Source organism: Papaver somniferum, chromosome 8 (assembly GCF_003573695.1).
Source record: "Papaver somniferum cultivar HN1 chromosome 8, ASM357369v1, whole genome shotgun sequence".
NCBI lineage: Eukaryota > Viridiplantae > Streptophyta > Magnoliopsida > Ranunculales > Papaveraceae > Papaver > Papaver somniferum.
In genome coordinates this window covers 92,243,546-92,258,693 of record NC_039365.1, presented here as the reverse complement: position 1 = coordinate 92,258,693, position 15,148 = coordinate 92,243,546, and the positions used below count along the sequence as shown (strand labels likewise).

At 35.9% G+C, this 15,148-nt stretch overlaps 2 protein-coding genes across 3 annotated transcripts; one reads left to right on the top strand and one right to left on the bottom strand.

Moving 5' to 3' along the window:
- The first annotated feature begins 309 nt into the window (after window positions 1-309).
- Window positions 310-2,613, top strand: LOC113302057. The gene is made up of 7 exons (XM_026550901.1): window positions 310-555; window positions 903-1,035; window positions 1,184-1,266; window positions 1,377-1,452; window positions 1,535-1,644; window positions 2,152-2,216; window positions 2,316-2,613. The coding sequence occupies exons 1-7, from the start codon at window positions 421-423 to the stop codon at window positions 2,407-2,409; spliced, it is 696 nt and encodes a 231-aa protein (XP_026406686.1). The 5' UTR covers window positions 310-420; the 3' UTR covers window positions 2,410-2,613.
- A 351-nt stretch (window positions 2,614-2,964) lies between these two features.
- Window positions 2,965-7,638, bottom strand: LOC113302056 (phosphatidate cytidylyltransferase 1-like). 2 transcript variants are annotated; one of them, XM_026550900.1, is made up of 12 exons: window positions 7,393-7,638; window positions 6,286-6,380; window positions 5,931-6,184; window positions 5,617-5,768; window positions 5,305-5,446; window positions 4,976-5,132; window positions 4,470-4,517; window positions 4,278-4,364; window positions 3,868-3,996; window positions 3,712-3,768; window positions 3,490-3,573; window positions 2,965-3,384 (listed from the first exon to the last, which is right to left on the bottom strand). In XM_026550900.1, exons 2-12 carry the CDS (start codon window positions 6,358-6,360, stop codon window positions 3,301-3,303), a joined length of 1,269 nt encoding a protein of 422 aa, XP_026406685.1. In that variant the 5' UTR covers window positions 6,361-6,380; window positions 7,393-7,638; the 3' UTR covers window positions 2,965-3,300. The 2 variants fall into 2 exon arrangements, with proteins under 2 accessions (XP_026406685.1, XP_026406684.1); XM_026550899.1 differs by lacking the exon at window positions 7,393-7,638 and adding an exon at window positions 7,212-7,371.
- Between the last annotated feature and the right edge of the window lie 7,510 nt (window positions 7,639-15,148).

The following is a 15,148-nucleotide window of genomic DNA, read 5'->3' as shown; positions in this document are numbered from 1 at the left end:
CACCAAACATGAGCACACGACACACACGATTTACACAAGTACATTCGTATTCTCTAACATCTTTATACGAGGAGCCCAAAAACTCGTTTTTTTCAATCGAATTTTCTTCTATTTTCTAACATCTTTATTTATATTCTCTAACCACCAAGGATTAGCCCAGTTGATCAGGAACCTGACTCTCAAGTAGGAGGTCAGCGGATCGAGTCTCCGCGCATGAGATTGGAGATATCATGAAATACTCCTCTTATTTAAATCTAGTTTAATTTAAGTTGTTAATATATCTTCTTTCCTATTTATTTAAAAAAAAAAACAAAACAAAATTCTTCTATTTTCATGAACATAAACAAGACCACTTACCAATCAAACAGAGAGTGAGAGAGTTTAGGGCTTGGTATCGATCGAAGTAAAGAAAGGGCTGTAATGGTGGAGAAGAATAGTAATTGTGATAAACTTTATGGAGAAGAATATGAAAGAGATGAGTTGTTAGTGGAAATAATTCTGAAAACAATAGGTCCTGCTCGTCCTTCTCGAATCCAAGTCCCATCGATCATCAAAGTAAAACCCTTTAATATTTGTTCTTTCACCTTACTTCAATTTGATTTTAATTTCTTTAAAAAAAAAAAATAGTATGGCAGAATCCTTGCATCTTTTATTCCTTTTTGACTTGCATGTTTTCTAATTATGTTCGTTTTTGCTCAAAATTTTGTTGCGTGAACAATACATAGAGACTTAGGATTATAATTAACTGATTAAATTGCCTTCATTGATTGATTTCTGGATTCAATGATAAAGTGGAAATCTGAATTCAATCAGATGATTAAATTGATGATCAGGTTTTCTTTTTTGCATTCATATTAAATAATGTTTTGGTGCATTAATTTCCTCATGTCTACGGTAAACAGGTCCACCGTTTGAGAAGTTTGATTGCGGAGAATCATCGTTTACCGATTGAACAGTTAAAGCTGATTTTGAGAGGCCAGATTCTGCACAACACAAAACATGGGGAGGATGTACAACTGCATCTGAAAGAAGGAGGTAATTATGGTCTTTTAAATTAGGAATTTAAGGTATTTCTGCAGTAGGCATCCTAGGCTGGTGATATTGTTCAAGTTTGGATTATTTTTATTTTTTTTCTTACGATTTAGAGTTGATCTTAAGTTGGTGTGTCTGCTGTATCGTCTAGATTCCCTCATAGTTGCTGTTAAACCAATTCCTCCTGCTAAGCACATTGGAGATGGCTTTGATGATGACGATAATGAAGAACTGGTAAGAATCACCTCCTGAAGTTAATGAAATGTATTAAGATAATTGAAGAATTTTTGCTCTCCATGCATATGAATATTCTATTCAGTTTATCCACATTCTATTTTTTTCAGATACCAACTCCACAATTAACAAGTTGGTGGAAGAGAAGGCTGTTCTCCTTTCTTAATGAGAAATTGAAGGTGCCAAGTGAGTTTCTGCTTGGATGTATTTTGTTTGCACTCAAAATATATTGCAGATCAGATAATCTAATCCTTTTCACTTTTGACAGATATTGTGTTGATGGCAATTTTCTCTATCAATCTAAAGGCCTGGGCTGTTATCATCTTATGGTTTGCATTGGCACCCCTTGCATACAGATGGGATCTAGGACCTTTATATGTAAGTTGATTTTCTTGCGGCATCGTGACTGCAATTCGTGGTTATGATGCTTTAACTCCGGGTCATCTATTTTTAGGGCTAGCTATTTAGTACAAAAAAAAAGTGATAGTTCTTGAACAGGATCAAAGAAAACTCCACTAATTCCCAGGGTGGGTTTTGCTTATTTTAATAAGATTTCCATTGCATTATGTGAAAACCCTGTTAAATGGAACCACAAACAAATACTTGTTGAGAACCTAAAGTGTGAGAGGCCAAATGTTCCGATGCTCCACTGGTAGATCTCTTGCAGTATATGATGCGGTCCTAGTTGGAGTTAAACGCCATTTCTGTTTGTAGATAGCTTTTCTTGTGGTTTGTGATGATGTACCCCTATTTGGACTCCGTAAATCAAAGTTTTCAGATTACGTATCTGATTTTTTTCAATCCCAACTCTTAGGCTCGCCTAAAAAATAAATAAAAGAAGTAAGTAAGTCGCTCATTGCTGTTCACATTGGATTTCATATGCAGATACTTGGGACAGGGTTTGCCATTATTCTCCTAAATCTTGGCCAAAGGCAACATGGTGATTTGAGGTACATTTTTATTTTGCAACCTCCGGTAGCATTAGTCTTTCACTTGTATTTCTTAATTACTATGACTAAATTAGGACCATTTTCTGTGGGGTTGTACAGTGCATATTCAATTTTCAACGAAGATTTTAGGGAGCTTCCTGGGACACTTAATGCTGATCGCCTTGACAGAGACATACGGGCAGGTCAATTTTGAGCCTTCGTTTGAACACCAATACACCATCTTCCCACGTTCTCTGGAAAATCAAGTGTAAGATGCTGCAGGTACCAATTAGGAAAGGAACATAAGAACTTACTTCCGAAACCTGATTACTGCAAGTGTACAATAGAATAGTTCCAATTAAGACGACAGATTCGTTAATCATTTGTCATTTCAAAGAAAATTCTTTTTTGTCGTCCAGTGATCTCTGTTCAAATATGCTCTCGCAAAGTAGCACATAAATATCCCAGCAGAAAACAGTTGATGTTTGGGGCTTGGACTTGGAATTCTGAGTAGGCTAAAGGAGAAGCAAAGTTTTGAGAACTTTCCTACACTGGAGAGTTTATCCTGAATGATTTTTTTGTCACCCCACAGTTTCTTTTGTGTGTTTCTTCTGCATCTTAGGCAATGCAAACTTCCCCATCCACACTCCCAAACCTTGAGTTGTTTTGTCAATATTATCAGTGTGTGTGTATAGACCGAAATCAGTAACAGGAACTACAGTTTCTCACTAGTGCAGTGATGATGAGACGAACAAAATCTAGACAAAAGTAGATGGGAAAAAGATCAATCGATATATGATATGCAAATATATATTACATAAACAATCAAATCATATAGTCTAAGCTACAACAGGTCCTCCAAAAAATATCCATGGACCAAAATTTATCCGAAAACATGACAACAAAATTACAAGCTTAATACTACAAACTTAAATCTAAACTGAGAGCCTGCAAGAGGAAACTATACATCATTCGATTCGAATACAGGTTGTGGCGTAAATCTTCACACATTGTTGAGCTTGAGAAGACAATACCACATGAACCACGTGCCAAGTAAAGAATCGATATACTGTTACATGGGAAATAAGCTAAGCTTCATTTCATATCAACCGAATTGCCGCTCGAGAAAGATCTGCCCTAGCTTCATATATAAAGCCCGTTGTTCCTCGTAACTAAGGTTTCTCAATATCTACAATATACAAAAAGACAGCGAATGGTGAGAACTTAACTGATGACAAAAAGTGTGCGCATATGTATACTTTTTGGTGTTTACACATCTGTAAGAAATTCTGACCTGATCCAAGATTATCTCGGCAGAAAAGCTCTGAGGTACGACAAAAGACTGATGATATATATATGCAAATACAGCCATCACCATCTAGGGAAACAGTTCAAAACAGACCACATTAATCACTACATCTACTGATCAACCCAATTCAATGGCTACTCAAATTAAGAAATGAACAGATGATTTTAGCTACTAATTCACAAGGATTTGATATATTGCACAGCTCACCTGGCAATCCATCCTATCTGTAATGCCACCATGTCCAGGGATACTATCGCCAAAATCCTTCACAGTTGAAAAGAATAAAAATCAACATTTAGGATTCCCATCGACCATTTTTTTCATGACTTCTATTATAAAAAATAGTCTTTGATGACAACCTACCTTGATTTTAAACGCTCTTTTGAACCCACTAGCGAAAAAACCTCCAAACGGTGCTATAATTGAAGCAAATAGACCAAGACAAAGAGCATGAAACTGCACTGGCAAAACAGATACCTCTTTCCATGGAAACTGTGAGTGAAGAGAGGAGGGAAAATATAATTAGGAGCCACTTTGAGGATTAAACAGAGCAAACAGTCCAAAATTCTTGGCAGAAACAGTAAGAAATTGGATAAAAACATCTGGTGTATCAAATTTTAAACAATTGAAATATGATATATATCAGCTGAATTTCAGCAACCTAAGGCCTAAGTTCCTTCTTGTTTGATATTTTCTTCACTGGAAACATAGAATAGGCATGAAATTAAAAACTTGGACTTGCTCTAAGTGAAACAAGGTGTACCCTCACTCACCCATTCAGGAAGCCACGCAGCCAAAGAATAAATATCGGGCTTATATAGGGAACCAGGATCACAGTAAAGCCAGCCAGTTGATAAATCCTGCACATGTTCCATTAACATCAGAATAGCAAGTATCTCATGCAGCGATATATGCACTTCCACATTATTTGTGTTGGTAAGTTAGGTTCTGTAAGAAAACATTACCTTCCTAGGGCATGTAAGCCACTGGAAACGGCCCATGACATTTGCTAGCTGCAAAACATGCCAAGTAAAAGTCTTAGGGCAACTGATCTATTGTTTAATAAACACAGAGTTCCTAGAAACACTAAAATTTCAACATCAGTCCTAATTGGCTCAGTTGTAGTAGGGGCCATACAAAGAAATGATCAGAAAGGGGGTTCTAAGGCAAGCAAAGAAATTCCCAACATTTAACTGAATCCCCAAGCTTGATGTTATGCCGAATAAGAGACCATATAAAACATGTTTCCATTGGAAACTTGAGGTAACCCTATTATCAAGAATGCTATCCCACATTCACACCTTGTGCCATGTTGATGTACAACAATTGGTTGAATTGACTGATGAGGTTTTGTAAACAAGGTTGGTAAAAATTTAAATATGGAGTACTAGCAGATACTGTTCCCGTAAATCAACGAGAAGTAACATGTTCTACAATGTGAAAAAATAGAGTAATGAGAGATGATTCTCACTGCAAATGCAGACAGTATAGTTGTAACAGATGCACCAATAAAACCCTCCCAGGTTTTCTTTGGAGATAGCTTGATCAAAGGGGTTTTCCCAAAGAAAAAACCAAATATGTATGCAGCAATGTCGTTGATAACAATAAGTGATGCTGGCAAAAGAAACCTGCATCAAATCAAAATGACCATCAGGAAGATAATTTGAGAGTGTACGGTACCACACATAGTACATGATCGTAGTGTCAGCTACAGAATTTCGTCCACAGCCACAGGGTATTTTTCGAAAGAAATTAAAAGCTCTGTAAAATATATCCATACATTACTGATAGTGACCTCACCAGAAAATTCCTTCAAAAATATTTGCAACAGTGAAAGCTGACTGAGTGAACACAACAATTAGAATCATATGTGTCCATGCATACTGGCCGAACTGATACTTGTACATCTTCTTCTTCAAGGTAAGAATGAACCACATAAATCCTAAGCAAATTAAAAGAAATCACATGAACAATCATTTGTCACCATAAAGAAACCAAAGGTTTAGAAAAATCTGACAAAAAAAATTGATTTTAATGGGGCTATATAGAGAATTCATCATGTCAACAGTATTAGCTTGTGTATGAAGGTACAAATAGTAAGGATGTACTGACCTGCAATGTATAAGAAATAACAAATGAACATTTGATACTTAATGAGGCCGCTGACAAGCTTGTATAAGAATTTATCAGATGTCACGGTGTTGACTAGTTGTTGACTGAGGATACGGCCATAGACAAATAACATTGCGGTGAAGAAAAAATGCCTGCAAACACATAAAAGGAGTTATGCTAAAAAAACACGCAAAATGCAAAGTTGTGATATTCAATTTTCTACCATATAAGAAAATTAGCTACAAAAACATATACACTTGCATTAGATTTCCACAAAAATTTCCTCGGCAACCAAAACAGTGATTGTTGCTTACCAATTCAAAAGCCTAAATCCTGGAAGGTGGCTATCTTCATGAGCTTTTCTGAGTAAACAAAATAACTCCTTCGCCATAAAGATTTGGATCACAACAACCATGGCCCAGATATAGAGATGGCCCATGTAGATGATAAATGCAAAGCCCCCAATCATCCACACAGACGAGTATGCACGGATCAACATCGACTTATATTTGTTCTGGTCATTGACAAGTAAATGACCTCCATTTGCTTTATTCGGGTCAAGAAGAGTCTACACCAAAGAAAAAACAACTGAGATTCCTAACCTAATACAACTACAGCATTCCTGCTTGATTAGCTCCAGGCATTAGGCTTATAGAATTAATCACTAACCTCATGTGAGCGCCTGCGATGCCTCAGTCTCCCAGATGGGGTTGACGGAGCATTGGAAATGTTTTCCTTTTGCATTGTCTTTATACTTCTTGCTTCTGCCTCAAACATACCCAGAACTTTCAGTGTTATTCAAAATTATTAAGCCGGTTATAATTTTTTATAATAGATAAGAGGTCGACAGTAGTTTTAAGTAATACATAGTGAGGGACAGAGAAGATAAAAAGTATTCACACCTTGAAATACATATTAGATAAACTAACAAAACCTGGTTAGAGATATGTTGCCAACTAAAACAGCTATTTCTAAGATAGCAGAAAAATTATAACAATTACAATTACTTCAGCTATATTAGCAACCAAAGCCCATGATATATTCAACAATATGGAGGCGGATCATGTTATTGCCTTTAAATTCATTTGAAAAAATGTAGATTACGAACCAACAGCTCAACATAGCACAAAGATAAACAATAAATGGACAAATGTAGCATCCAAATGGACCAAGTTGAATGAATGACCCATACTGACCACATAAGTACCAAAGGTGGCATGGGAATCATATGTTACCAAAATGATTAGAATCATATATATCCAGCCAATAATGATCGGACCTAATATAGGTTATGCCAATTACTAATATAATAGATGATGAGATGTATGTTGCCATCTTCCCCTTAGTTATTTGACTACAAAAACGCAGGTCTCTTATATCTCATATTGAACTTCACAAGTTGATAAGTGGGCCAATACTAATAAAATGCAATCATAACAATTTAAGTCAACTGCCTAAAGACAACAACTAAGAGGTTACATCTGATGTACTTCACTAAGCTTACCGTTTAACATATACTAATATTAAAGAAAACGAATTCAGACTCAGAAATAATGACAAACAAAACCAATTCGAATTGAACCGAAAAGTTTTACCTACTGATTGCGGTGATGAGTTAAACAGCATCAATACAGCTACGAGTTAAGGAATCAGTAGAGGTGGGAATAGAAATTAGGTTTGGCGTTTTGGGGTCTTTTGATTATGGGTAACAAGAGCAAATGTTTGAAGCAATAGTCTATAAGCAAGAGTTATAATAGAGATTGAAAATGGACTTACCAAATAGGGTGAACAAGCTTTAAGCAATCAACAAATCTCAATTTGAGTGAAGTATACCAAAAACCCTAGAAAGAATATGTAAATGACATTTACGAACAGAAACGGAGATCAGGGCAAGAGAAGAAAAAAAAACAGTAGGGACTTGGATGAAGTATCTTCCCAATAATATGGGATTTAAGAACTGAACAAGACGAGGAATTTTTTTTCTTTCTAGGTTGTACTGTTCAAAAGATTCTGTCTAGATAGTATTTGGTTGTTTGGCCTGAAATTCACTAAACGGTAAAGATGCCTAATTAGAGCAACTGCAGTGGTGCGATCAAAACCAAAGATCAAAGATCAAAAAAAGACCAAATTTTGGGTTTAGTCCGTGTTGTGACCCAACGGTACATGATTAAAATTTCGTCAGGCGGACTTTAAAAGTCCGTCCCATTTTTTTTTCGTAAAATTTCAAAAAGTCCGCCCCATTTTTGGTAACTTTCATCAGACGGACTTTAAAAGTCCGCCTCATTCTTTTTCTTTTTTATTTAATTTGAATTTTCATCGGGCGTAATTTAAATCTCCGCCCGTTAACAAACGTACTTTAAATTTACGCCCAACAACAAGCGTACTTTAAATTTACGCCCAACAACAAGCGTACTTTAAATTTACGCCCGACTATATTAGAATTGGGGATTTGGTCGCGACCATATTTGGTCTGGAATTTGATCTTTGGTTGGGATTTGATCTTTACTCCGTCCCACTGTGTTACGATCTCATCCCAAATTTTTGGTTATACTCGCCCACTGTGAATGCTCTTAGGGCTTACAATTTCATCTTGTGCGTATACGTGTCCTTTTCCTATCTCTCTAAAAGAGACTTTCAGCTTGCAACTACACCAACACCAAGTTTAACTCGACCTCATCTAACTTGGACGGCGAGCATACCGATACCTTGATAAGGGCACCAACAAACTATCCAAATAAGCAAGGTATTGAAATCATGATTTTTGGGTCCAATAATTTTTGGATCCAAGGGCATATATAGCTCACACTGGTGTCCCATCAATAAATAGGAAGTCAGAAGTTCAATTCCTGCCGTAAACGTAAAGGTTTGTAATAGTTTAGTCCGGATAGGGTCTGGGTTTGGTTTCCGCGTATCAAAATAAAAAAAAAATCATGAAATATGAGGTGACTTGTTTTTCCTTTTTAAGGATCAAATGGTATGTTAAATCGCGACTCGAAGATTCATGAAAAAGTTCGATTTTAATTTGTATCTATATATGTAACATCTAAATAAATGCAATATAAATAATAAATAATAAAAAAATCATCATATGCACCCCATTCCGTATAAATTTGGGATCCCAAGGTCGAATCCATGCCATACAATTTTTGAAATAATAAATTTGCGTTTCAAAAATTAAAAAGATCATTTGGAATCGGTCGAGATTCGTCTAATTCCAAATGGTTGACTAACAAGAATAAGAGGAAAAATGAGTCAACCTCACGATCCGCCTCGATTTCCAGTTTGGTGACATGATTCGTATGAGTCTAAGAAAATTGTAATTGAGCATTTGTATGAGTTGGAGTTTTTATTTTTCATAAAAAATAAAATAAAAATAATACATAAAAAAGGAGCTTCATGAATGATAACAAAAAACCAATGACGAATGAAGGTTGAAGAGGAGAGGGTACCAAATACATCACCAACTGTTTGTTTGGAAACCCGTATGGACAAACTTGTCACAATCAGTAGTACATATCAATACTAAAGATCCGATACCTGATATGTAGACGAGTTTATTTGGACAATCTAATAATCAAGATAAAAGAAACAACTATAGATATATCTGAATTGTATCCTGACAGAATTCCAACAAGAGCAAGCAAGTCTTGTGATCTATATTTCAAGATACAAATTCTCAAGAGTAAATCTTGTTGGTTCTTTTACATCATTACTCGGTTGAACCTACAAGTTTTGTTATCTCAATCTTGTTGTCAATGTTAGGTGATCAAAATAATATCTTGATTTCTAGTCTACTAAGTCAAGTTTCGGACAGGTTAGAATTGTAGTTGAGTATTAGAGATCACCCTGGAAGACTGAAGATCGACGAAGACATTTTGGAGAACTTTTGTATCAGGTATGTGAAGACAAAATCATTATATTTTACTCATTATACCACCATTTTATATATCGAGACTATGTCGTACGACTTATAGTTGATTAACAAAGAAGATGTTTCGAGTCAAGCTTGTCTTGTGAAAAATCTCGGAATACGATTTAGCGATTGGATGTACAAAAGTCGTTTACAATATTAGTTATATGAATTAATTTGTAGATCAATTGAAAATTATCGATGCAAATGCAACATTTCAATCATCAAAACAGAGAGATATATGAACTTACTGAATTTTTACTCAGTGTAGGTTGGCGAACTCATTTTACAAGAGATATATATCTCAGATTCAAAAATATAGGAAGGTTGGTGAACCAGTTCGCAATCCTTAAGTTCAGTTGGGAACAGTTCACGAACCTGGTTGGCGAACTGAATTTTATAGATTGGATTAATTGGATAGCAGTTGGGGAACCCAGTTCACGAACTGTGGTCAACTGAGTCCCGGAGTCTAGTAGGGTTGGCGAACTCGGTTCACGAACCGTTGCACCCTGACTTGTTAACAAGCCCTATGGTTGGCGAACCGTTGTACCAACTGTCCCGATAATGTTTAGCATATGCTCAAAGACTTATTATTTTAATATGTTTAGCATTGCTAGAACTCTCTTAAACACTTCTAATAATTCGTCGATTTATTAAAACACTTAGGTGTTTAAATCAAGATTAATTTCTTAAGTGTTTAAATGAACATCAAGTAGCTTTTAGTTCTTTGGCTAACTTGCCAAACCAAACAGTCATTATACACAGTTACTGGATTTGTGAAGCCAGGTTCGACTATATTTACCTTGATAGTTCGTGAAACCTGATCTTGCTTTCTGTTATCGAGGTTCTCGTAATCTCTTTCAGACAAAATACATAATAGTCACGAAGTTTTCTTCTTCTTAGACTATGTGATTCCTCAAGATAGATACTAAAAACTGATCTTTCGACGATTGTTCTTGACAGGTGGTTAAGAATCTAGGATGCTCCTCGGGAGTCGTAAGGTCTGGATTTGTGAGCTTTGCTAGCTTGTTATTGAAAAAAGATTTCCATACCTTGATCTTTGATCTAAATGAAAACCAAACAAGCTTATCTGTTAGAGACATATTGGTACCAAAAGTCTTCACTTCGACTGAAGCAAATCTTAGGCTGTAAAGGATGTCATTAAGGGAATCAAGTGCGTAGAACCTTGCGAGGTTCATGAGATGTAAGGAGCGTGACTATAACTAAATTGCTTGGAGGGTGGATTCGGTATAACTTCATTCTGTAGCGGCTTAATACAATGTGGTGTTCTATCTGGACGAGGTCCCGGGGTTTTTCTACTATTGCGGTTTCCTCGTTAACAAAATTTTTGGTGTCTTGTGTTTTTCCTTTTCTGCATTATATTCTTTATCTTTATAATTGGATTTACACAGGTTTATGCGCATTCAATCTACGTAGATAAGTCCTCTTAATTACGAGACTAGTTTCTTATAGAATTCGTATCTTGAAAGATAGATAACAAGTTTAACAACTTGGAAGAATTCCGATTGAATTATTTGGATACGACTATATTGATCTTAGATATTGATTTTTGAGATCGTCCAAGTACTCTGCTTAACAATCAGGTTCACAGACCTTTATTATATTAATATATTGATTGAGTAAAGGTTGAGACATTAACTCTATATATTGTCAAGGATCATTAAGTTGGTTTTCTTGCAATTGTGTTAAGTGTTAGAGCATTGCTCGGTTGAACCCACCAAGCGTTGGTATGTCAAGTTTGGTTGTCATATTTTAGTGAATTAAAACTCATGTTAAGAGTCGCTTGATTATGTACAGAGTTAAACTTCGTATAGGTTATCTTGAAAGTATTAGGATATGAGACATTACAAGTACTGTGAAGTCTTGAAGATGTGAAGAAGCAAGGAGCTACAACGACAACAATCATCCTTCCACTTGAGGTTAGTGATATTTGACTTGAACTGTTTCATTCCCTAACGTATCTTTCAAGTCGTGCATATTGAAAACATAACTGTGAAGCATATATGAACTCTAGATAGACATAGTATTAAGGAATACAATACGAGGTTTATTGCTTAACCATTAAACTTTGTAGATAAGACATCGCCATAATCATTTGAATGCTATTGTGATTATGTATGGGTATGAGGTGAGGATTTCATCCTAGGGAACAATGTTTACATGTGTTCTAAGGAAGTAAGTTCATAAACTTGTATGTGAACCGAAAAGGAAATTGTCAGGAGTAATTGATTTTGATATTCATTGCATATCTTATGAACAACCAATATGTGTGATAGAGTATAACCGCTCACAAATTGTTGTGTTCTTGGTAGAACTATTCACAAAGTCCTGACTTATGTATTGGTATAACTTTTATAGTAAACCAATCTTAAGTAATTAACCCGTGGTTATGATCGGATTATTCTGACCTTGGGTAAAGGGAACCGATCCTACTAAGGGAAAGGGAACGATCCTTGTAGGGTGCAGTACATCAAGGGGAACCGATCCTTGTATGGTGAAGCAAGGTTATAACATAAAGGGGAACCGATCCTATGGACATGTGCAACACATATAAGTTAGGTACCATATATGTGGGGAACCGATCCTGGTACCTAGTCAACCGAATCTTTTGGGAAGTTAGTGTGAATAGGCGTCGTACTCACAGGAGGTAGAACCGAAACTTGTTTTGGGTAGAACCGTTAAACCCATGATTGTGATTGAATGTTAGTTTGATTAATCACATAGTTTTGAAAGTCAGATGAACCAATTCTAAACTTGTTTGGAAGTGCGGCAAATCGGTTTCAAGGTTGTAAGTGTGAAAGAGAACTTACAAAGTAAAAGATGTCGACAAACTTTGAACACGTGCTGTGAATGTTTATTTCTATAATTGTTCAAAAGATATTCCTTAACGGCTAAGGGAGAGAATCCCGAGGATCGAACATAAGTAAGTAAGAATCTTTTAATTAGGCTATTAATTTCATTTTGTAGGGAAATTACATATTAGTAATGTGCATTTACTAATAGATTTTCCGAGGATTCGATCGTTATTTTTGGACAGAGCATTTCCAGGAATTATGAAACCGAATTTGTGATTCAAATGAATATTTTGAGAATATTTCGGTTTTGGAAATACCTTGGTGTCCAAATTCCTTGTCTATAAATACACGAAGTTTTCCTTTCTAGCAAACTAATCCTCGTACACAGATTTACTCTTTTGTTGTTGTTACTGGTGTAGCCCCGTATCGGAGAGGAGAGTAATAATTAGGTGAAATCTCTTACGGCCGCTCAGTTTAAAAGTCTTCTTTTGGGATTAAAAGCTCTAGCGCCACCTTTGGTGGGAAACTAGATAATTGCGGTTTATCTTTGTTTCGATTGATTGATTGACTAACGGTGTTGAAATGATTGCACCTAGTTTGTTTATTCTTGAGAATCTTCTCTCTGAATAAGATTCACTCAAACTAGTTCGAGTTTCGACAGGGATCTTTAGACTGTTGTTAGTTCTAAAGACGATCTTGTGATAATCCATTGTTAACAGACTCTGTTCTGTGCGTGATTGATCACAAGAGATTCAAGTGATTGTGTGCAGGTTTTTATTGAAGATTTAAGAAGATTTGAAGACAACGAAGATATTGAAGATCTGACTTGGGTTTTACAATCTTTGGTCTGCACAATACTTGTTTCGGTAAAAGAGGATCCAATTAATAATCGGTTTATCCTTGTGGTAGATTGGATTGATTAATTGAGTATATCGGCATCAACATGGTTCTTCAGATTAAATGTGTTGTTGGCTTAATCTTAATCGATTACCTTTGGTTGATTGAACATAAGATAGATCTAGACCTGACGAAGGAGTTTATGTTGAGATAAACGGAAGAGATTTGTCCGAGTCATATCACTTGGTCGAATAGAGTTGATACCAAACAGATTTCTTGTTCCTTTACTCTTTATAATACGAACCAAAGGGATTGATCCAAGTACCTGACCTATTTATAAGTTGGAGGCGTGGGAATACATACGGAACTAGGTGAACTATAGGGTTAGTTACTTGGTCTCAACTATACGAAGTTAGTGAAATTTTGTGTAGCGGCTTAATCCTGAGAGTATTCAATTCTGGACTAGGTCCTGGGGTTTTTCTGCATTTGTAGTTTTCCTCGTCAAAAAAATCTTGCTGTGTCATTTAATTTTATTCTCCGCATTATAATTGTTTTATTATAACTAAAGTAAATTATACAAACGTTAATTCCTGTAGAATACGATAGCCTTCAAGAAGACTCTCTCTATAACGATTCAGAAGAATTCTCTCTTGAAGATTGTAATGACTCTGATACAGGTTGTGAGTCTATTGAAATCAGTCACGATACGTCCAGTGAAACCTTATTAACTAACAGTTTCATCATAACACCGAGTGTGTCAAATTTCTCAAAACCCAGTCAATTTAAGATTGGTTAAGAAACCGATTGTTGGCTATCCCCTATCAACTTTCGGTCTTTGAGTATTAGTGTTTGGATCCGGACATCCGAATACAAGATAGAGGTGGTGATAAAAACAAAGAAAGATGGAACTATCTCTTTCTCCTCCTTCATCGAGTTTATAAAAACTCCAACAGTTCACGAAGGTTCGAAATTTCACTCCTTATATTTTTTGCATGTTCGATTCAAGGGGAGAAACTTGTATCATTCGATTCTAGTCATCAAAAGAAACAAACGGTTGCTATTATTTCACTCAAAATCGTCGCAAGCAAAGAGAATCACCCCTCAACAAGCTCTACCGATTGTAAGTGGTTCTTAACTTCTCTTGTTATTTCAATGGATAATCGTGCTAGGGGAAATAGAAACTTTGTTAGAGGAGAAGGCTCAAATAGGAATTCGATGATTTACTCTACCATTGACATAAATTATGGAAACATGCCTAGTCTTACCTATGATGTCAGTTCTCAAAATTACTTTGTGAATAGTGAATGTCTTATAAAGTTCAGTTCAATGAAAGAACCCATCATGGAAATGTTATTTGTCAAAGTTTCGGATACAAAATATATGAACTTTGTGAAGGATCGTGAATGGGGTATAATTTATGAAAGCTCTTTCAAGGAAACTCCGGACCTAGTGAAGCTATTTTATGCCAACATGCATGAGATGAATTTTGAAGGATGTGCTTTTCGTACTATGATCGGTACAAAGTCGTTTGAAGTCAACAAACAAGTAATTTCAGAATTGATACTCTATACCTTCATGAATACCTTCTTCCCATGTTCGGATGAAAGATACAGGGTCGACAATAACACCATATCATCAAATATTGGTAGAGCATGGTCAGGTAACTCTCTTCTTATCAACAATGTTGAATTTCATCTCAAAGTCTTTGGAAAACTGTCTTGTGTTAATCTGTGTCCTAACAATATGCATAAGACAAAATGGACTAGAGATGTGGCTGAACTTGTTCACCATCTTTTCCGAGGAGTCAAAATTTTTGACTTCTGTGGATTAATGATCAGACAAATGATCACAATCCGAAGAGGTAAAAGAAGAACTCCTGGTGTTGATGGTGGTTTTTAGCTTGGGGTTAAAATCGTAAAACCTTACATCTGACATGACGTCACTAGGACCACTAGCGCATTTACTGAAT

Excerpts from the sequence above, each read along its gene's own strand:
- LOC113302056 (XM_026550899.1), bottom strand. The coding sequence starts at position 7,242 with ATGCTGTTTAACTCATCACCGCAATCAGTAG. Across the intron at positions 6,381-7,211 it reads CTCATCACCGCAATCAGTAG|AAGCAAGAAGTATAAAGACA; the intron begins GTAAAACTTTTC and ends TGTTTGAGGCAG. Across the intron at positions 4,518-4,975 it reads CTATACTGTCTGCATTTGCA|CTAGCAAATGTCATGGGCCG; the intron begins GTGAGAATCATC and ends CATGTTTTGCAG.
- LOC113302057 (XM_026550901.1), top strand. The coding sequence starts at position 421 with ATGGTGGAGAAGAATAGTAATTGTGATAAACTTTATGGAGAAGAATAT. Across the intron at positions 556-902 it reads AAGTCCCATCGATCATCAAA|GTCCACCGTTTGAGAAGTTT; the intron begins GTAAAACCCTTT and ends TACGGTAAACAG. Across the intron at positions 1,645-2,151 it reads GGGATCTAGGACCTTTATAT|ATACTTGGGACAGGGTTTGC; the intron begins GTAAGTTGATTT and ends TTTCATATGCAG.